Here is a 23,048-nt window from a genome sequence, read left to right on the forward strand (position 1 = left end):
TCAATATATTTGTAACATTACCAGGGCATTCATTTTTTAATGCATACTGACATATTTCTGCCCTTCCTCTCTTGCTTAAACACAAAACCAAGATTAATCTAGCCAGTACTTTGTTAAAAAGAATCATCATTTTTGAAACTGTATTTACAAACTGTAGCCTCAAATTCCCATAACCAGTCTTTCCCATAAAAACAAAGAGGTGCCCATACAGCACCAACTTACTTGAGTAAAGTTAATTGGTTTGTCTTTGGTAATGCAGTCAGCATATTTACAGGCAAACATTCCACAATCACTGCCATTCATTTGTTGTGGGATCTCCTTTAAAAGACAAATAAACCCATCTCCCTTTATTTTCTTGATGAGAACTTCATCGAACTTTATCCAATACTACTGTTATAAAGTGCACACAACAGATGAAGTTTTAAGCTCTTAATGAAAGAGTACAGTTCAAAGTATTACTATTAAAGGACTATTTTAATCAAGACAGAGGCAAGGGCACCAAAAGCAAAGCTTCAAATTGGCAAATAAGGCAAAGTAGATAGCAATAGCACTTAGACTTATATACTGCTTCATAGTGCTTTACAACCCTAAGTGGTTTACAGAGTCAGCATATTGCCCCCAAGAATCTAGGTCCTCATTTTACCAACCTCAGAAAGATAAAAGGCTGAGTCAACCTTGAGCCAGTCAGGATCAAACTCCTGGCTGTGGGCAGTTTGCCTGTAATACTGCACTTTAACCATTGCGTCACCATGGCTCTTTTACCACAGGTTCCACAATTAGCTCTAATCACAACTGAGCTCCAGTTCAAATAATTACAGTTGGCTGCAGAAACTACTGAAGATATCTATGTCTGTGTCCTACTTCTACTCATCATATATCCTTCATTCCAATGTCCCTTCTTTGTTCAACTTCCTGCCACTTTGCCTGGCTTTTTCAGGCGAGAGCAACAAGGGCTTGAAATGAAAAAAAAATAAGCCCCATGAGAAGTAAAGTGCAGCTGGAAAGCAAATGGAAATATTAAATGTAACTTTTTCCTTATATAGCAGAACAAGGAGAATGCTAAAAGTTTTTGCAACAGCTGTATACTGCAGTAAGTGTTGAAAAAGAGTTACCACAAGCATTCAGATTCCAGTTGATCAGAAACCTTCAAAATTGGCTTCAAATTTGGAATTATAAGAACATGAAATGATACTCTCATAAAATGGCTGCCAGAGGGGACATGATCAGTCAGATTTCCTAGCTCACCTTGGGGAAACTAAGCAGAGACCACAATATAAACCAAAGCATACTTCAAGGCTAAGAAACAGTAAAGGCAGGAGAAAGAAGCTCAGATTATCTCCTTAATTTACTAGAGTTTTTTAAAGGGAGAGAGGGAAAACTCAGTGAGACTTTTAAGATTCTTTTACTATAATCTGTATCAATAAATTATAGTTCCAATCAGACTTGTGGAGTTTTGTTTTCTGACTTGGCCTTCCTGAAAGAGTTGACAAATTATGACCACAATTGACCCCAAAATTTATGTGGCTAAGTGAAACATTTGTTAATTGAGTTTGCCCCATTTTAGGACTTTTCTTGCCGCAGTTAAGGATTGCATTTGTTAAGTTAGTAACATGGTTGTTAAGTGAATGTGGATTTCCCATTTGCTTGTCAGAAAGTCGCAAAAGCTGATCAACATGACCCTAGGACACTGCAGTCATCAGAAATATGAACCAGTTGCCGAGCATCTGAATTTTGATCATATGACCATTGGAGAAGTTGCAATGGTCATGTGAAAAAGTCATAAGTCACTTTTTTTAGTGTCACAACATTGAATGATCACTAAATGAACTGTTGTAAGTCGAGATCTACCTTTATATGCCTGTTGATATTATTCTCATAATTTTCTTCAGGTGCATATATTAAATATCTGCATCTGCTTCCACCTCTGATACCTTAAACTAGGGAAGTACATACAAGCTATGATTGATAATACAAACAACTCAGAGTCTTATACAATCAGCCATATAAAACCAACACACCTGGCTTCTTTTACACAGGAGCATCCAGCCATTGGTATCAAATTCCTTGCGCTTTTTATCCAGACTTTCCTGTTTTAAGTACTGCCTGCAGAGATTGGAAAACAACACAAACCTTTTAGCACACAACAAAACTTATGAAATGCTTTTAATGAATGTTGCATTTTAAGAATTTTACTTAGGAAAACTGTTCAGTTATATCAGGATGATCAAAGCTGTTAACAGGTCAACAAATCAAAGGGTGAATGAGAAGAGAGTTTGACCTCTTGTTCCTCTCAGCAAGAGAGTGTTATTCTGTTCTTCCATTCCCAGACAGAAAAGCCCTGGCCAATTGAGTGTCACCAGGAAATTTAGCCTTTGTCTGATAACTTCATGCATACTGGATTCCCAAATAATTTTACTACCTGCTTTACTCGGAATCCCAAGTCACGTGAGAACTGTTACTATATACGTGGCAAGGCTTTAAAACTGACTAAAACTTTTAGTGAGGAAAATGCAGAAAAGCATACAGCTCTATTGCTTATTTTTACGCAGTCAATATACTTTAAAACCATGCATACTCTGTGACTCAAGAAATGTTTTCTGCAAGTCCACTAGCAATTACTCAATGAATAGTCTCCACACCACAGCACCACTGTTTAAAGAAATCCTCACACTGCATCAAACATCATTAACACACCAAGTTCATGCAATCCCTAAAAACACAACACCCATTTTGAAGCTCGCTTTAATGAACAGCAGAAATCATCATGTTCTTACTCAAGCACAGTCTGATGTATATCTTTTTGAATCATTACAAACAACAAGACTCCTAATACAGTAGTACTGCTATATACACACATTCAGGATTTTCTTGTCTTGACAAGGGATAAACAATTTACTATTTGTTTCAATTATCTCTATATGGAAATTTCTAGTACTCTTGGGGTTTGTTCACAAAGGTTGTATTTTGTCTTTGCTGCAAGTACTATCTTGCATCTGGCTTAAGGTAACTGCATTTTTTTTTTTTTACTTCAAGCAGTAACTCATAAAGTTTGGTTTCATTCTCTGCCTGATATAGATTTGGATTAAACAGCAACTAATGAGATAATTATCACAGAACAGCAGACACAGGTATCCTAAATATTAAAACAAAGCATGCTTGTACTTTCCAGGGTGCTTGCTAAGGGGGTCCTATCATTTTAATGATTCCTTACTAACTGTCACAGAAAGAAATGTCCTAACGGCCCAGCATATGGCAACATCCTGATTACTCAGCGATGAAGAATTAAGTTAAAAGTAATGGTATATTATTTCCCCCCAAGTATCTGTTCTTGGCTCAATTGGTAAGTTGAAATTTATTACAGTTTCTCCTGCTGAACGAAAGACTTGCTTGTTGCTATATTTTCATTAAAACATCTGCTTTTACAAAGATATGTTACCAAGTCATTGTGGTAACTTATCCTCTTACATAGAGATGGGGTGCTAAGGGCCCTAAACTCATTTTTGCAATTCTCAAAATAACCTTATATCATGCTACTGTGTCTGTTTTTAAATGCAAGGTGTAAAAAAAGCAAAAGGCATTAAAGTACTCCCATTCTACACAAAAACACTGAAAAGAAAGCTGAAAAAAAATTGCCAGCACTCACTAACATCAATACTTTCTGGAGCTTTATAGGATAGAAAGATTTAAAAAGTGAAACTTCAACTGCTTATATTTCTAAATAGGCAGATTTAATGAAAGTGAACAGCAATTTTTTTCAATTAAGACTATATTCAAGAAAATCATTTAGGGTAAAAAAAATTAAAAGAATAGATTCAAAAATTGTTCTTGATATTATTTACTCAGGCTAACCTACATTCCAGGAATTTGTTAGTCATTTTCTATTCAAGTATTAAGTTGAAACCTGCTTAGCTTCCAAACTCAAATGGACCAGAATGCTGCTTTCTACCAATGAACAATGACTACATAAGAATATCCTAATTTGTACTGAACTATGATCACTCTAGTCAAAACAAACAAACGTTAGAACCAACTACCTATCACTTACAAAAAAAGGGAATTTTCTGATGGATGCAAAGGACACAAGGACTACACAGGTGTTCAAGAAACTACTGTGCATGTGCCAAAGCATTTCAGATACTTTCTTTAACCTTACATCTTAAACTGTCTCACACACATTAGTATCTTTTGAATGTTTCATTTTTCATTACTTCTGAAGCATTATGCATTGGTACTTTAAGGCAAACCACTTCCTTCGTGTAAACTGCCACCCCCCACTGTTACAATCTAAAACAGTGGTTCTCAACCTTTTTAATGCCGTGACCTCCCCCAACCGGTCGTAAGTCGAGGACTACTCAACCGGCCGTAAGTCGAGGACTACTCAACTGGTGCAGCACCGTTTGCAGAATGGGCGGGCTCAGCAGGGCAGAGACAGCCTGGACAATTCCCATTGGCTTTTGAAAGCCAATAGAATTAGACTCTATTCAAGAGAGTCTATTCTATTGGCTTTCAAAAGCCAATAGAATAAAAGGGAGTAGCACAGCTAAGGAAAAGGGGGAAAAAATGGCGGACTTCGTTGTTTGGCGACCCCCGTGAAATGGTCGTTTGACCCCAAATGGGGTCCCGACCCACAGGTTGAGAACCACTGATCTAAAATATACAATCAACTAAAAGCATAATCCTTCCATCACTTCATCAAGTATTCATCATCAACTTTGTAGGGCCTTTGGTGAAAGAAGAAAGTTAAGCTATCCCAACTATCTAAAATTCTTAAATAATCGTAATCTGACAATTGTGCTAAATTGGACTAGTGTGTTTCCCTTAAGTGATTTTTCAAACAGGATATACAATTTATATAATTAAACCACAGATTTATAACACTATAAATTTCTTCCCTTTCTAAAAAGGGACAGACAAATCATTCAAAACTCACCAAAAATCAGGAAGCTCTAAAGATTGAAAGCATGAAAGGGTCACTAACCATGAATAGGACCTCTGTCCCCTGTTCCCGGTGTGATCCTCCCACTGCATTCAACCAATTAAAGCCTCCTGAAAGGAAATAGAAAGGGAAAATCAGTTATGGAAAGGGCAACAATCAGCTAAAAGCTGAGTTCCCATTGCATTATTCTAGATGTCCACTAATCATCTAGACAAAACTGAAGTCTTCCCATTCTTACTACCAATAAGATTAAAATAGCAGAAAACCACAACATTATTCTCAGGGTAACCATCAAATTATTTATCAAATTATTTAGCAACAAAAACCTAATTCCTATATATATATAGTTCAATGATGCAATCTTCAATCTCCGGGAAGAGTATACTCCAGTTATTTATTGTTAAAACAACATTTAAAAACAATAAAAACAGTTATATACAAGGTTTAAAAACTTAGCTTTCGCTGGTCCTCTGCTAGCGTCCTCAGAGTGGGGCTTAGGGGGTGGGAAAGTTCTTTTTATCCCCTTGCTGATCCAACTGCCTACTCATTGCCCTCGTGACAGGGCCACTCTTCCTGATTGCCTGTAACTGCCTTAACTGTTCCGCCCTCTATTTTTTGCACTCTAACATTGTATTTTTCTGCTCTGTCATCCTTGTGCCGTCTCCCCCTCCCTGCGCTGTTATCACCAACACACTCCTCAATCCCTCCTCTCTACCCACTCTGAAGACGCTGGCAGAGGACCAGCGAAAGCTGTTTTTTAACCTTGTATATAACTGTTTTTATTGTTTTTAAATGTTGTTTTAACAATAAATAACTGGAGTATACTCTTCCCGGAGATCGAAGATTGCATCATTGAACATATATATATATATGTTGAACATATATATATATGTTGAACATATATATATATGTTGAACATATATATATATATATATATAAAAATAAAACCTCAGAAAACATATGTGTGTGTGTGTGTGTGTGTGTGTGTGTGTGTGTGTGTTTGTGTGTCTCTCTGTCTTTGGTTGTTCGGGTTTTCTCCCGCGTAAAATTGGAAGTGTCTTGGCGACGTTTCAACAAAGTCCCATTCGTCATCTTCAGGCTGGTGTTTTCAGCTTCGTGCTTCGAGGAGCTGAAAACGAAGCTGAAAACACCAGTCTGAAGATGACGAATGGGACTTTGTTGAAACGTCGCCAAGACACTTCCAATTTTACGTGGGAGAAAACCCGAACAACCAAAGACCTACATACAAACACCCGCGAAAACCTCAGAAAACAAATATATGTATGTATGTATGTATGTATGTATGTATGTATAGTAAATTATCTCTTTCACTTTACCATAACATTTTACCACTGCCTGCATTCTAATTGCTAATTGCCTCAGGCAATGACCATTCCTAGTTGTAATGAAAAAGTAACTTCATAACTAATGTCCACATATACAATCTTTGCAGCCTGTCTTACAAGTGTTCCCATTACAATAAGTGAATGCGTGCTGTCCTGTCCCTGATCCATTTTGTTTATTCTATCCCCAGCAGAGATTGCTTAAGAAAAGAAATCTCTTCCTGAGCAGCTTCCCCCCCCCCAGCATAGCACAGCACATCCCCCAAAAGTCCTTCCTTAATAAGCCCAACTCTGTGACCTTAATTAGCCTCCTGAAAAACTGACAAGACTTTATCCAGCTTCACATCTTCTAGTTTGCTCGCTTCCTAAACAGCTCTTGGCTGGTAGCTGGCAAATAGCTGGCACTAGTGCATTCCTTTCAAAATGTATCCTCCATTTTGTGTGCCTTCTTATTCTCTTGCAATTGTTCCTCTTCAATTAATGTAAATACAAACATTAATTCTCTTCTTCCTAATTATTCCAGTACTGGGGTAAATACTCCAAAAGGTGGGGGAATGGGAGAAAGCTATAAGATTTGCCCTTTTACCCCACTTTCTTTTGAGTCAAATTCTAGAAAGTTTTCCCACCATTTTTGTTCACCCAGCTCAGGGGTCTTCAAACTTGGCCCTTTTATGACTTGTGAACTTCAATTTGTGGACTTGTGGAGTTAAAGTCCCCAAGTCATAAAAGGGCCAAGTTTGAAAACCCCTAACAGCTTTTAGGGTTGTATCTTTCTGACAAGAAAAGGAAAGCTGAAGTAAAATTGCAAGCAGTCATGGTCATGCAATTTGTCACTTAACAACCACATTGTGGATCCCAATCAAGGTTGCTAAACAGGACTACCTGTAATGTACTGATAAAACAATCCATTGGTGTAAGAGAGAGGAAGAATCACCAATTTTCAAGTATTTTCTTTTTTAAAAAATACTTCCTTCCTATGGAGTATTTTTCTATCACCAATCCCAAGGAGTATTTCACTAAGCTTCATGAGTAGTTTCTGGGCTTTGTTTAAATTTTGTCAAGAACAATAGACTATAGCAGCTTGCAGATACCACTGCCTGCCCTGACAAAATGCCTGAGATACCCGTATTGGTTCCACAGGTGCAGCAACTGTGGTAGAACTTGCTAATTACTGGAACAAGAAGGTCCCACCTCCAGCCCACCCTGGTCACTTGTAAAAATATTTCCCTGCTTTTTGAAGCTGGTGGGACATATTTATATGTTTGTTCTTGTCTTTTTAACTTCCTTCATACAGTTGGAAGAGTAGAAATGCTTTAAAGCAGCGGTTCTCAACCTGTGGGTCGGGACCCCATTTGGGGTCGAACGACCATTTCACGGGGGTCGCCAAACAACGCAGTCCGCCATTTTTTCCCCCTTTTCCTTAGCTGTGCTACTCCCTTTTATTCTATTGGCTTTTGAAAGCCAATAGAATAGACTCTCTTGAATAGAGTCTAATTCTATTGGCTTTCAAAAGCCAATAGGAATTGTCCAGGCTGTCTCTGCCCTGCTGAGCCCGCCAAAAGTCCCATTCTGCAAATGGTGCTGCACCATTTGAGCAGTCCTCGACTTACGACCGGTTGAGTAGTCCTCGACTTACGACCAGTTGGGGGTCGTGGCATTAAAAAGGTTGAGAACCACTGCTTTAAAGGAATAAAGGTGAATGGTTTCCAAATTTTCTATACTATAGATCGATCCAAGGTTCAGAAAACATTTTTCCCTGGATATTAAATGCAAATAAGTAGATTTCTAAGAATGTAACTTCCATTACATTCAGTATGCTAAGTTGAAAAATATTTGATTAAATTCCAGCAAGATATATTCCCTGTGGCGCTAATCCTAGCAAAGCTTTTCTTATGTCATTTTGATTTATGGAACCTGCAGACTTAACGTTAATTGCTATGTTTCTTTCATTTTCTTAACTAATTTTATTTTGCAGCATTAATACTTTCTTATGTATATCCTTTTTTAAGTACAATAATTGTAGAAATGATAAATTCATCAGACTAATATTCACAGACTATGTAATCAAGACCACTAATTTAAAAATGTCAAACAAAACCAAGAGAAAGGAAGAGCAAACAAGTTCTAATTTTTGGTGAAAAGCATCCACAACGAAGGGAGGCTTAATTTCCATCAGTAAGGTGTTCATTTAATGGATGCTTTTACAAGAGAATGTAGGCTGCGCTTCATAGCTACATGAACATCAGATAGTCTTGATATATTTAGCAGGGCATCCTCAGCAGAATATCAAGATCGCATAGGTACATAAGAAAAACAAGTAGTTCCTCAAACAACTTGCAACCCACAAACTTATTAATCAATGCCACCTGGAAAATGTCTTAATAGCCTTTAGCAAAGGTTTTATGAGAAGTCTAGCTACAGGATGGAATCTCCTCTCAGGAAGTGCCTCACAGAAAACACGTTACCATAATGCCCAAACTACAAGTTGCTTGAATATAGTGGCAAGGCATTCATTTCAGGAAACATTGTAAGTCTCATATCAGGCTGCTTTGGATATCAGGGATACTGTGGCCTTCACTGACACACTTTAATGATTACATGTGTTCCTGCAGATGAAGGACAACCCATGGATTAACATTAACTTAACATTATAGGTAGCCGTCGACTTACAACCATTTGTTTAGTGACTATTCAAAGTTACAATGGCACTGTAAAAAGTGACTTATTACCAGTTTTCACACTCATGACCACTGCAGCATCCCCTTTGGTCAGGTGATCAAAATTCAGGCACTTGGCAACTGTCATATATTTATGACAGTTGCACTGTCCCAAGATCATGTGATCACCATTTTTAACTTTCCCAGTCAAAGGGGGGGGGCAGATTCATTCAACAGACACAATTCACTTAATAACTGCAGTGATTTGCCTAACAACCATGGCATAAAGGTTGTAAAATGGGACAAAACTAACTAAACAACTACCTTGCTTAGTGATGGAAATTTTGGGCTCAATTGTGGTGGCGGACTACTGTACTGTGCTGCTTGGTAACTTATAGCTGGTCCTTTGGTGCCCTTGGAGTTACGAAGGCCTTGGAACAGGGGCGCTATGGATGGTAAAGCACTTCTGATCATTGTAAAATGTCATTGGCCCCATGGTCACATGACCACATTTTGGGCCCTTGGCAACTAGCATAACTTACAACCAGTTGCAGTGTCCTATGGTCATGTAATTGCAACCCACATCATTCTTTGATAGGTTTCTAGCAAAAAACACTCTTTTGGGAGAATGTATTCACCTAATAACTGACACAGAGGACCTTGAAATGCTTCACTGAAACAATATTTTGAACTTCTGAAGGCAAAACAAACTTTTGCATCCAGAAGTTGTGGTTGCTCTATCAGCTGAGGCTTTCAAAAAGAGACTGGACAATCATTTATCTGAAATGGTATAAAGTCTCCTACTCAAGCAGGGGGTTGGACTATCTGCAACTGGGCCATGCCAAGTGGCGGGCTGGCGCGCATGAGCACACACACAGCTCAATTTGCAAGAGTGGCGGGCCCGTGTGCATGGACATGGGTGCACAGCTCAACTTGCATGAAGTTGAGCTGTGTGTGCATGTGCATCGGCCCACTGCTTGCACAAGTTGAGCTGCACACACGTACACATGAAAGCCAGCTAGCTCCTCAAGCCACAAATGTTGGGGACCATTGGTCTAGAAGACCTCCAAGGTCCCTTCCAACTCTATTATTCAATCTTCTATGTTCTAATAAATAATTTAAACAATAAATTCTTTGAACTATTAATAAAGTATTCTTTGTAATGTAATTTTCAGGTAATTTACAAAAACTGAAAAATCAAACAAAAATACAATAAATCAATGTTTTTGTCTTTAAAATCAAAATTTGTCGCTAACTTGCTAATATCAGCGAAGAGACAATGGATCAGGTTTGATGCAGTTTTCTTGACTCAAAGCTTCATGCTCGAGCAACATTATTTGATGTGTTCATCTTTTAATTCTGCATTACAATGTTTCTGCCCAAAACTGTGAAGTGATCAATACACTTTCCAAATGGAAAAGCCATTTAAGAGTGGATTAATCTGAATGTTGCTCTCAAAGTTCAAATCTGCCATTTTGTTCAGATACAAGAGCCTATCCCCAAAATCAGGGCAAGATGATCAAGGAGTGATCCAACCTAGAACTAACAATAAATTTCCTGACAGAAGAACAATTAAGCAGTGGAACAGCTTGCCTGCAGAACTTGTAGATACTCCATCACTGAAGATTTTTAAGAGATTGCTATCTTGAAACAGCCATTTGTTCAGAATGGTATAGGGTCTCCTGCTTAAGCAGGGGGTTGGATTAGAAAACCTCCAGGGTCCCTTCCAACTCTTTATTCTGTATTCTTAAGGGCCTTATTATCAAATATGATCTCTTTTTATAATTGCCTTGTATGTTACATTTCTTTCATTTTTCTACTCTCAAATAACTCTTATATAACCTCCTGAACTTTTTAATGAAAATATAGTACACTTAAGATTGCAATCACAATATAAAAGAGCACAGCCCTTGGAGATTCATACCCTAGACTCTTTTTTAATATATTCTAAAGGGCCAAGAGGCTCAGGTTTAACAGGAAGCCTCCCAGAAAGAATTTATCAGATTTGTTTGAATTGATTTTACAGGGGGTACTATCTACCTTTCATGTTACAGAAGAACCTGTGCTTTTAGCTGTCACTTTGGAAAATACCATGAAAGTTCAGTATTCCCAAGTGTTATAGCAGCAACAATCACTTGGCATGAAGATTGTTTCTTTCAATGCTAAGATCATGACGGAAACATGAACCTATTTAATGTAAAAGAGATACTCACAAGAGTATCTTACAAGCTTCACTGTTGGATCCACCCATTGAATCGTAGTAGGTGATGGTTTTTTTCCTGAAGTCAGTAACCTAAACAAGGCAAAAATTTTGTATCAAGACATTGGCATAATCTTACTCAGAAGTATGTACTTTTGACACATGTGAGATAATGCAGGAAACAGAATGGAAAAGTGTTTCAGAAGCAAGCATTTGGGAATGTAAAAATGCCAAAATGAAAAGCCATCACAAAGAATGAATTTAGAATGCATTCAGACAAGCAAGGAACATTTGAAAGAGCTGATGTGAATTCACGTGAACATTTACATATATATGCATAATATACTCACTGCTAGGCACCAATGGACACCAAGGTGAATAGGAACCAATAAAATGTCCACAGAAAATATATCTACTTTTTTAGTCCAACGTTTTACAGCTGGATACCCAGCAGTTTTTAACTTGGTGAAGAAAAATGTGTTAAATGCATGAACAGTTGGAAAGCCTTTTTGTTTACTCCTCTCCATCAGCATATTCATGTAGAAATTAATAATCTGTGTGTGAGAGAAATACATGTTAGTATTTGATGTTTTTTCTAAGACATTTCTTCTCTATTCCTAAAAAACATCTACAGGTATATACCACTAAAACTCTCATGTTATGACCTGGATGAAACAGTGCATCATAGAGCAACAATTTTTGAACCAAGTACCTTTGGACAGTAACTTACAGAATGCATCCCAAATCCATGGCCCATGATTCCTAAAGTAATTAAATCTGAGAAAGTTGTAGGTGCTTCAGTGCTACTGACTGCTGCTGTGTTGTTGCTGTGTCATGTGATCTTCATTTTCACCTATGCCAGGTTGCAGTTGCCCTCAGGGGGCCGGGTGGGTGTGGCCTACTGGGTGGGCATGGATGGAGTGGGTGTGGCCTACTGGGTGAGTGTGGCCAGCTCTATATCGTCCATGTCAAGGGTGCCTGTGGGGGCCTCGGCAGGAGTGGGATAGATCTGAGGGTCTCTGGCAAAAGGGGGGTGGGACCGGGGTAAGTGCCAAGGCATGGTCCACTGGAGGAGCCTCAGTGTTCCTCTCAGGCCATGCGGAGGAGGAGCTTATGGAACTAAGACTAAATGTGTTTCAGCATAGAGGGCCACCACAAAATTGTACATTGGCTACCGGCTGGCCTGGGCCAGGGCCAAGGCAGTGGGGGCCATTCCCTCACTGTTTCCAGGATGGCTTCGCAGGCCACATGAAACCACTTCGCGGGCTGCATCTGGCCCCCGGGCCTTGTGTTTGACATGTCTGACCTATGCTAAGAGTTTCCCAGCCAGTCTCACAATCCCTCTCTCTCTTCCCCACCCATCAGCAGCCATTTACTTGCCTGCAGGGAAGGGGAAGGAAAGAAGGAAGATTCCAATGCTCCCTGCCATATTAACATAAGGAAATTCAATGGAGAAGCCAGAAGCTGCTGCTTCACCAATGGCTGCTTTTTTTTTTTGCCTGCCTTTGGTCATTGTGTTTTTCTTTTTAGGTAAAGAAATTTTATTGCTGAAATGTACCCAACCTGGCCCTTCACAAGAGAGCTGGTGTCACACAAGGTCTTCTTCCTAAAGTCTCATGAAGAAAACATGTATGATTTCAAGAAGGACTCTTGAAGGATCAAGCCAGGATTATTTGACTAGCAATGGGAGCAAGAAGATGACAACGGTCATCCGGGGATGATTGAACACAGGAGGATAGCAACTGCGGAGTACAGGGGGCCAAAGGACAGAGATGGAGAGGGGAGACAAAAGATGGGAAAAGTTGAAGAATCTCTGCTGTCTTAAGTATGGGCGGGCTGCCAAGCATCCATATTTTGATCATGTGATTGAACAGGAACTGCAATTGTCATAACTTTGCAGATTGGGCAAGTACCCAATTCATTCAGTGTCGTTGTAATTTCAAATGGTCACTGAACAAATGAGCATAACTTAAGAAATCTCACTAGACTACATAACAAAGAATAATGAATGTAAGTTATTTTAAAAAAGCAGATTTCAACTGAATGTTAAGGGGAAAATTCCAACAGTATGAATAGAGCAGTTAAATAGTAGAGCCAATTATCCAGAGCAGTGATGAATGTATTTTAATGATGGCTAGACAGCAGCCCTTCTGGATACCTGTAGAAGTTGAACTCAAAGAGCCTTTACAACTCAGATTCATGAGTTTAAAAATTAGGTTTGAAACAGAGACTGAAGATTTACCTCATCATTGAGCCAGTTGAGGTGCTTAAGAGTCAGAATGTCTTTCCGAGTGATGGTTAATCGGAAGGCTTCACTCAACACTTCATCCTGGTTTCCACTTCGTAATACATTTTTTATTTCTTTCTCCATTTCCTATAAATAGTTAATAGGAAAGAGAATTGGGTTTCACAGAGGTTTTTAATCCAAGCTGAAAAATCAGACTCCTAAGTAAAAACTTCATTACGAATGATAGACCCAAAATGCAGAGTGAGAACACAAAAAGGAGTAATGCAGGTCGGACATATTCAAAGTTTCGGAGGGGGAGGCTATGGATCAGGAAAATTATATATTGAAAAAGTTTTCACGTAATTATGTTTTACAAACAGGTTTCTCTTGGAAAAATCTGGAAATGTTTTGATTATCTCCTATATATTTTAATGTTGCACTTAAAAAAAGAAGGGTTTGAAATTAAGTTTTTTTTCCCACTAAAGAAATGCAGATAACAGGAAACAAAACTACTAGAAATATCAAGTTAGGCTAAAATACACCCCCTCCCCAATCTAGCTTTTGATGAAATAGAGAACTTCAAAACACTACAGAGCATGCTATCACAGAGATGTGTTACGAAGAGACACAGTTTGAGAACAACTCTGATAAAAGAGTTATTCACTTCTATAAACTACTATCCAGGTACTTATTTCACCAAGGCATCAAGATTTTTACCATTAATGTAAAAGCTAACCTCTGTAATTTCAGGAAATTCATCTTCACTTTCCACTATCTTATTATCTTCTGGAACAATGGTAACAGGAATTTCCTTTTCAAGAGGAACTCGAAGATGTAAATTTATTGACTCAGGTACTGAGGTCTCTTTCTGCAGTCTCTAAAAAGAATATCATTAAAATAGTGACACTTAACATTATATCAAGTCGTCAATCCCAGATGTCTGTGGACAGGAATTTCATCAAGTTGCCCACCCCCATTATCTGGATTTCTTACATTAATGTATGTACAGAAGGATGCAGTCATCAAACCTATATAGAATTACGATTATATAAAGTTAAAGCCCATATCAACAACAGGAAAATCTAGTGACTGTTCATAAATATGATCAAGCTTGCTGATATCTAGCTTATCAGTTTCCAATTCAACGTATAAACCTATTTGTCTATAACCTTCAACTGGGTGAAAAGGTGCACTATAAGGCAACAATTTTTGATTCAAAGTACCTCAAACAGGTCAACTTAAAGAATACGTCCAAAATGTGGGACCCATCACTCCTGTGGGATTGAAATTTCAAGGATCTTCAGACCAGCTATATTGGGAAACTTACAGTCACTGCAACAACACTGATATGCTGCCCTGCAGTGCCATTGTGGTGATTTTTGACACTCCCTGCCAGCTCCCCACAAGCAAAGTCAATGGAGAAGCCAGCAGGAAGTCAGATGTTGTTTCTACTGCTTTTTTTGGTTATCTGTGGTCATTCTATTATTCTATTTAGGGAAGTAAATACCTTTGAAACAATGGCCAAACAGGACATGGGTCATCTAGCATGCATTAAAGGTAAAGGGACTCAAATAGCAATATTAAGGAAAACTATGTATTCAGCTGCATCAATTATTATCATTCCTAGCAAAGATAGAAGGCACCTGGATGAGCCTTTAAAAACAATAACCATGTTGAGTTATCTCACCTGATTCTGTAAGTGCAATGCCAAGGCTTTCTGCTCCTCTATATGTCGCAATCTCTCACGGGCTCGGGAGTCATATACACTGGTTCTAGATTGAAGTTTTGACATAACAAACTGAATATTCAGAATCACCAGCCATGAAAATTCCTTTTTGCACACTTTTAGTTATGCCTATTATTACTTTCAGCTCCTGCTCCTTCCTTATGGGAAGGCTGGTTTGAGATATAAGATGGGAAATGCTGGGTGAAAGTGTCACATCTGCTGATCTAGTTCTAATCCTGCTGGACACTCACACATGCCTTTAATTCAAGATAGGCAGCTTGCAGCTTGCATATTGCACATTGGGACTTCAATTGCATTTCAGTGGTAATTCCTAGATCAAACGATAACATGCAGTAGCAAATAGTCAGATTGAGACCATGTGGGGGCAGGTTTAAGGTAACATCCTAGCCCCCTGAAAAGTAAATAGCAAAAAAAATGAATGCACTCATTCTAGTAATATCATAGCATCACTCCAGTTCTTCAGAAAATCAGAAGGGCGAATTATGGCACCTATCTTCCAAATATTACCCACATTTAACTGAAAGATCTGTAAGAAAGGATCTAATAGTACAGACTAAGATTTAGTGCTGGAATTTGAATACTTATTTTTCTATTTTAAAACTTTAAAAGATTTGTATTTACTCCTAGAAGCTCTCCAATACTGGTATCTAATCAAAACAGTGATTTCACTGGTACTTTTATTATTTGTTTGTCTGTTTATTCATTCATTCATTCATTCATTTTCTGCACTTCTTAACTGCCCCTCTCCCTCAGAGATTTCTCAGTGATTTCTATAAAATATTTTCAGTCTTGAGACCACAAATTAATAAGTTAAAGTTCCATATCCTTTAGTCCAGTGTTTCTCAACCTTGACAACTTTAAAGCATGTGAACTTAAAGTTCCATTGCTGGCTGTGGAATTCTGGGAGTTGAAGTCCACATGCCTTAAAATTGTCAAGGTTGAGAAACACTGCTTTAGTCTCTCAAATATTCTATCCTACATGATCCTATGTAAGATACAACAAAGACATGTGAACTTAACATAAAGTACTCTGCCCTTATTAGCAATAGGAATTCAGACTGTCTAGAGCTTCTTTACGGTACTGGAAAAGGAAACAATATATATATTGCTTGTCAAATCAAGAAGGCAAATTTAGCTTTAAGAAAGGGATTTAGAAATTCTTAGAAATTCTTACAATTCTTTTATCCACAATTCAGCTTCAAAGAAAGGTATACTAAAAGGGAAGCAGAAAATAAAAAGGATTAATGTTTCTTCCAGGAAAAAAAAAAACAAGCAAGTTATTAAAGGTAAATTCCAATTGTGCTGCTAAGGCAGAAGAGAATATCAAGAGCAGTAAATAATTAAGTCCAAATGTGCACTTGGCAACCAAACAAAAGTTTCTACCAAAAATTTACTAGCAAATTCTATCAATTTCAGAAGTTTATCAGAGTCAACTTGGGAAAAGGTCACACTTTCTGCTTAAATGATACTATATATCCAAAAAAAATCCAGGGAAACAGAGTGCTTCAGTAAATGGTACTGCAAACGGACTACAGAAAAACTCTGAAACAGCAGCAGAGTTGAAAAGCAGTGAAAATTTGAAAAAAAGTCTGAGGTACTTTCTAATAGTCTAGAGGGTGGAAAAAACTTTCAAGGTTTATTACACAAAACTACAAAATTTGTACTAATTACTAATGCATAAAATGTTTTATTCAAAGTAAACCAAGGCCAAATGGACAATCCCAACATCAGAAATAACGCTAAACTCCCTCTCAAATTAATGAAGCATTAATAAATTTGTTCTAATTATTCTGGCAGTCTAAGCTCAACAAATTTACTTCACCGATTTTTTTTTTTTTTTTTGGCTACTTCCCTCAAAACAATAAATTGTAGTTTCTACAAATCTGAAAGCCCACTTGCCTTGGAGCTGGAGATCTGAAGTCTTTGCCATTTAACATTATGACTGAATCACATCCTAGATCAAACAAAACAGGGTGCAAGATTTAGCATTACTCTGTACTAATAATCTTCTCCAGAACAGAATCCATACTGTGACTGAATTCAGATTTATTCAGTTAATTTAGGTACCAGGCTGGGAGAAACAACAAACCTGCATCTGAGAATTAAGAGTGCAGATGGTCTAGAGAAAATAATTCAAGAATTTGTGGTCACGAAATAAAATCCATAATATTTCAATGTATATCCGTTGTTTTTACCTTCAGTCTGCACATCCAATGCTACTAGATTAGTTTGTTGTATGGGTGTACTGGTCTTGAGATCAAAGTTAACAGGGGAAGTAAAATTACAAACTGGTTGTGGCAGTGGTTTGTGAGAATGCTGCTCCTGTATCCTGAGAAGACTGGATGACTGGTTGCCCAGAGAGGGGCCACAAACATCAAAAGGTTTCATACGTTTGTTTTCAGTTTCTTTCACATTTTTTTTATTGGAATCTGCACACCTGGGCCTGAAAACAAAAGCAAAAGGCCAGAAATTTTGGAAACAAACTTGTAGACAATCAGATTAATCAATATATTTCAGAGACTCACAGATGAAGAGACAATAATGAAGAGGCTTTGGAAGCTGACAGATTTTTCCCTGTAACCATTTGAATCAACTGCCTGTATATTTCTTTCTCTTCTTCCCGAACTATCTGGGGAGAAAAAAAAATCCCATACATTACCAGAAACACAATATTTTATAGGATGCAAAAGTGATTTAAAGTAATTTATCACTGACAAAATAAGTTTATCTAATATGCAGAATAAATTAAAATCCTAAAAGAAGCATCATCAGGATTGAAAATGATCTCACTGATGTGAGAGTACAGACAAAAAGTCTTGTCCATAAATAAGAATGATTCCACAGAAATGCATTTATTTATTTAGCATATGGCATTCCATAGAGAATAGGAATTTGGCTTATGGGTGGTTAGTCTATGAACACCTGTATTTCACACATCTGTATATTTATATTCCAGATCTATCTTGTGTTAGAGAGTGTGTATGTGTGTGTCTTCCTCCACCAAAGCAGATTCAATTTATTTATTTTCCTTTTTCACCTACCTCTTCTACAGTACTGACGAATCTTCTCTGAGACTTCTTGGGACTTAGTAAGCTCCGACGACATGATGGATTAGCAACGGACTTAATTGGAAAGGCTTTTTCATAGGTAGAAATGTGACTGTGGTGGTTTGATTTTCCTACAAAGGAATTTGCCGCCATACTGCAGAAAAAATGATAACTCTTTTTAGCTAGGCTTATAAAGACATTCAAGATTTAAATATGGTTTTTTGCATTCTAGAAAAACTCAAATAGCAACTCTAACAAACCATGATTATTCTCTTTAAAAAAGACAATTTAAATATATAATATGGTGAAAAAAATTCATAATGAACCCAGAATGCCTTAAAATTGTCAAGGTTGAGAAACACTGATTTAAGGTATTTGCAGCTGCTTTTATATCTATACAGATAGTCCACAAATTATGACAATTGAGCCCAAAATTTCCATTGGTAAGCAAGGCAGTTGTTAAGTGAATCATCCCATTTTATAACCTTTTTGCCACCACTGTTAAGTGAATCATCTTGATTGTTAAGTGACTCATGTGGTTGTTAAGTGAATCTGACTTCTCCCACTGACTTTATTTGTTGGAAGTCAGCCAAGAAGGTTACAAATGATGACTCCTGGACAGTGCAACTCTCATAAATATACATCAGTTGCCAAGTGCCCAAATACCGATCACATGATCATAGATGTGAAAACTGGTCATAAATCATGTCATAAATCACTTTTTTGGTGCCACTGTAACTGGCCACTAAACAAATTGTTGTAAATGAAGGACCACCTGTACAGCTCAATTTCAAATTACTGTACTTCAGTACAGTGGACTTCAAATGAAACAGACCAATATTCTATGCTAATCAAAGCCTGTCTCAATGACTTTAATTGGCAAAAAGTACAGATGTTTCATGTGAAGTCTGTTGCATCGAAATTACCAAATGACACAAAGAACCAGGGTGATATATTCTCTATTTCTCAGATGACTATGAATAAGGGACATTCCCTTCTCCAATTAGTACATTAAAACTATTATAGGTAGTCTTTTTTAATGTCCACTTGTTCAGTGATTGTTCAAAATGACAGCACTGTATCAGCACTGTACCCCTCATGGCTGTTACACTGTCCTCAAAGTCACATGATCAAATTCAGGCACTTGGCAAGTGGCTTGCAATTACAATGCAGTGTCCAGCAATCACGACTGTCATTTGTGATCTTCGTTGCTGCCTTCTGACAAGCAAAGTCAACAGGGAAGCTGACAGGTCACAAATGGCAATCACATGACTGCAAGATGGTGCAATCACATAGGATTCATCTAAAGACAACAGCCGTGAATGCTGAAACTGTTATTGTAAGTTGATGTGGTCATGTGACATCGCACCTTATGACTGTATCGCTTAGCAACAGAGTTCCCGGTCCCAATTACCATGGGTGAGGACTGCTAGCATTTATTTCCTAAGCAACCGCATATCTAAGCTTTGTTACAGTTCAGAATGTTTCATATAATTCTTAAAAGATTACAAAACTTGTAACAAATAGAATTAAGGTGTTAACAAAAAAAAAATGAGAAAATTTTATGTACCTTGGATTTTTGCGTGTTTCAAAATATACACTGCGACTTACTCTGGGCTTCTGTGAAACAGAGCCAAGAGGGGAGCTGCAACTCTTCCACTGACCATTGGCACTTGTTCCAAATGTTCTTCTTACTTCAGTTGCTGGGCAGCTCTCAAAGCTTGGGGATTCTGCCAGAGCAGAAGCAAGAAATGGTCAATAAGATGCCAATAATCTTTTATATTACCTACTACATAAAAATATGTTTTCTATGTTGGGGAAATTACAAATATTTTAGAAGAAATTACAAATATTTTAAAGAGATTTTCCAAAATATATTTTGAAGGGAAAAGTTAACTGGTTTTCTTTACGTTTAAACAAACTACCTTGTACTAATAATTAACTTTTTTTATTTGTAAATTTGTTACAATTCAATCCGTTTACAAAAGCACTTTTAAGAAGAGTCAGTGAGCATAGTCAACTTGACTGTCCGTAATCAATTCCTACCAAAATTTCCAACCAAACTTTGAGCCACACTAAATTTTACTTGGTCCTATCTACTTTTTTCAGAAAGAGATATTCAATATTGTAAAAATGCAAACAAAAAATGTTCAATATGCAGAGTATGCAAAATGAATGCATCAGAATATTCAGTCAAAATACATATATTTTACAAATTTAAGTCTATGCCTGCTAAATTAGCAATACCTTTCTTAAAGAACCTGAGCTCAGACCAAACTACAGAACATACTTTGAATTTGAAGCCAGATTCTGAAAATAGAATAGGTCCCAAGGATACAGTAAATGGAAATTCCTGCTAACAATTGATATTTCTAATTACCAAGTCATCTAACCAGCAAATATGCCTCTATAAACCATGAAGAACATTTCAAATTATATTAGCTTCTTATAGGAATAAGGCCACATGTTAAATGAAGACCATCCCTCTGTTTAGTGGACACTTTAGATGCAACTATTAATTGTAATAATATTGAAAACACAGGGGACTTCCGGTACGGAGCGACAGCGATGGCGGCTATCTTTTAGCCGTCCAGCTGGAAAAGTGTCAGAGCCGCGGAGCACAGCGTGCATCAGCTGGTCCGCGGCTCGGAACTCCCTTCCCGGGCAAAGGGAAGGGACAGAGAGTGCAAGAGTAGAGGTAGAACCCCTGAACCCTCTCTGGATTTAATCCTAGAGGGGGTGAAAGGAGTGTTCCCTCGGAGCTCTTGCTGTCTCCGCCTCCCAGCTGTTTTTGCTTCCTAGGAAGCAAAAGAAACTGCCGCTTCTATCTCCGTGCTTATAGAGAGTTGGTGAGTAATTCCTAAAAAACGGACAGAGCAGTTTAAAGGATTTTTTTTTATATAATTTAGGTATTTTTTTTTATTTAGTTCTGACTATTTCTCCTTTTTTTTTATTATTATTGTGGAGAAGGAATTAAGATGGCGTTTTGAAAGTGACGGAGTTTTTTTTCCTTGTCTTTTGTTTCACTTTCTCCTGTTTCACTTTCTCCTGTTAAGGACTGGACTTTACTTTTGCTTTTGGTATTGAATCCTCTTTTTTGATTTTCTTTTTCTTTTTGGTTTTTTTTCTCTGGATTTTCAAGGATTATAGTGTTTTTGCTGCCTCTTTTAAAAGTAAAATTTTTCTCTCTTTCCCCCTCATTTTTTTTTGGGGGGGGGGGAAAGGGAAGTGAGAACTGTGTTATTTAAAATGGCTTCAAAGAGACAGCTGCCTTCTACAATATCCAAGGTGATTTCCTCTCCTATAGCTTCTACTGCACAACCACAACAACAACTTAAACATGCACCACCGGCACAGCCACCACCCTCCCCTCCTTTGCCTGGACTTTCAGCACAAGAGGCTAGAGGTATAATGGGAGAGGCTGTAGCTCAAATGAGAGAGGAAATGAAGCAACTTTCTACACAGCTTAAATCAGAAATTAAATCTGACTTCAAAGAAGAGATAAGTGGGATGAAGGATCAATTGGAAAAGAACAATAATATTTTGCGACAAGATATACTTGCAGCAGTCTCAGGTTTGGCTACAGTGGTGGTTAAGCTGAATGTAAGACTCGAGGAAGTTGAAGATAAAGTTGATTCCTTTGATGATAAAATTCAAGATGTGGAAAGGAAGGTGGAGACTTCACAAGAAGATATTTTGATGTTTCAGTACAGGCAGATGGAATATGCTTTGAGGATTAGAGGCCTCAAGGAAGATATGAATCAAGATCTGATGGAGGTGGTTCTTACTGATTTGGCTGTGGTTTTGGACATGGACAAAGAAGAATTACGCAGAGAAGTTGAAAAAGTGTACAGGCTTAACTCTTGGATTGCTAAGCAGAAGAATTTGCCTAGAGATGTGGTGATTTATTTTACGAAGAAGTCTCTGCGTAATGAGATCATACAAGCCTTTTATAATAAAAGATTTCAGATAGCTGCCCAAGATGTCATTATACTAAAGGAAATCCCATCAAAAATTTTAAGAAGCAGGAAAGATTTTGCTTTCTTAGCTAATGAGCTTAAAGCTAGATCGATACCATTTAGATGGGAAATCCCGATGGGTATTGTTCTGAGCCATGCGGGGACACGTTATAGATTGAATACGGTTGATAAAGCTAGAGAATTCTATACTTCAGTCCTAGGTGCAGGCTCAATTTTACCTGTTCAGAAATCCCTGAGTGGCAAAGAGGCGGAGCAGCAGTCTGAGGCATTAAGTTCGGTTTCTGCTGGGATGCTGCAAGCTGAATGGCAACGCCAGACGGAGGTTAAAGAGCAGAGAATGACTCGTGCAGCTTATAAACGTAAAGAGAAGGAGCAACGTAAGAAAGAGGCCAAAGAGATTTCTCCTGGAAATGTATCACCGCCGGTGGGAGGAGCAAGACCCAAGAGTCATGCAACACATGTTGCAATTTCAGATCTCCAAGGTGTCTTCTCCAGGCTGCGGGCCAAGGGAGATGGCAAAGTTTTTGACCTGGAATGTTAATGGATTGAATTCTCCTCAGAAAAGGAAAAAAATCTTTTATTATTTGAAGCAACGTAATAATGATGTTATTTGCTTACAGGAAACTCATATTTTACTTAAGGATCAGAAATATTTAGTTAATGCCCGTCTGGGATCTCACTTCGTATCTTCTGCTCCCGGGAAGAAGGGGGGAGTTGTTATTTATGTCAAGCAAAATCTACCAGTTTGTCTGGTGGAGTCTGACCCCCAAGGGAGATATGTGATGGTTGAATTGGGCTTATATGGTTCATAACTGGAAGGTACATGAAAAATAATGTCAGACAAATTATTAATTTATTAGAATATTTAGATAAAAACAACCAAGTTCCTGCAGGGCTGATATTTTTAGATG

The 23,048-nt window shown here is 37.8% G+C and overlaps 1 protein-coding gene across 2 annotated transcripts in view; it reads right to left on the bottom strand.

Annotated features, from left to right (window-relative positions):
- The window catches only part of SENP1 (SUMO specific peptidase 1), a 30,935-nt gene that overhangs the window by 1,245 nt on the left and 6,642 nt on the right, over positions 1-23,048 (bottom strand). Inside the window, exons 5-18 of one of the 2 annotated variants that reach the window (XR_005555403.1) lie at positions 19,728-19,887; positions 18,152-18,311; positions 17,636-17,739; positions 17,306-17,553; positions 17,010-17,064; positions 16,285-16,323; positions 15,051-15,135; positions 14,100-14,240; positions 13,379-13,510; positions 11,487-11,690; positions 11,150-11,229; positions 4,979-5,046; positions 2,019-2,103; positions 261-318 (exon numbers count right to left, since the gene is read on the bottom strand). Coding sequence is in view for 1 of the 2 variants with exons in the window: in XM_039332753.1 (XP_039188687.1) it covers positions 223-318; positions 2,019-2,103; positions 11,150-11,229; positions 11,487-11,690; positions 13,379-13,510; positions 14,100-14,240; positions 15,051-15,135; positions 16,285-16,323; positions 17,010-17,064; positions 17,306-17,553; positions 17,636-17,739; positions 18,152-18,311; positions 19,728-19,887 (1,589 nt within the window). In the remaining variant the exon portion in view is untranslated. Of the gene's footprint in view, positions 1-222; positions 319-2,018; positions 2,104-4,978; positions 5,047-11,149; positions 11,230-11,486; positions 11,691-13,378; positions 13,511-14,099; positions 14,241-15,050; positions 15,136-16,284; positions 16,324-17,009; positions 17,065-17,305; positions 17,554-17,635; positions 17,740-18,151; positions 18,312-19,727; positions 19,888-23,048 lie in introns of those variants that run through there. The other variant, XM_039332753.1, reaches the window with a different exon arrangement.

Source organism: Crotalus tigris, unplaced genomic scaffold (assembly GCF_016545835.1).
Source record: "Crotalus tigris isolate CLP2741 ecotype Arizona unplaced genomic scaffold, ASM1654583v1 scf7180000024462.759394, whole genome shotgun sequence".
Classification (NCBI taxonomy): Eukaryota; Metazoa; Chordata; class Lepidosauria; order Squamata; family Viperidae; genus Crotalus; species Crotalus tigris.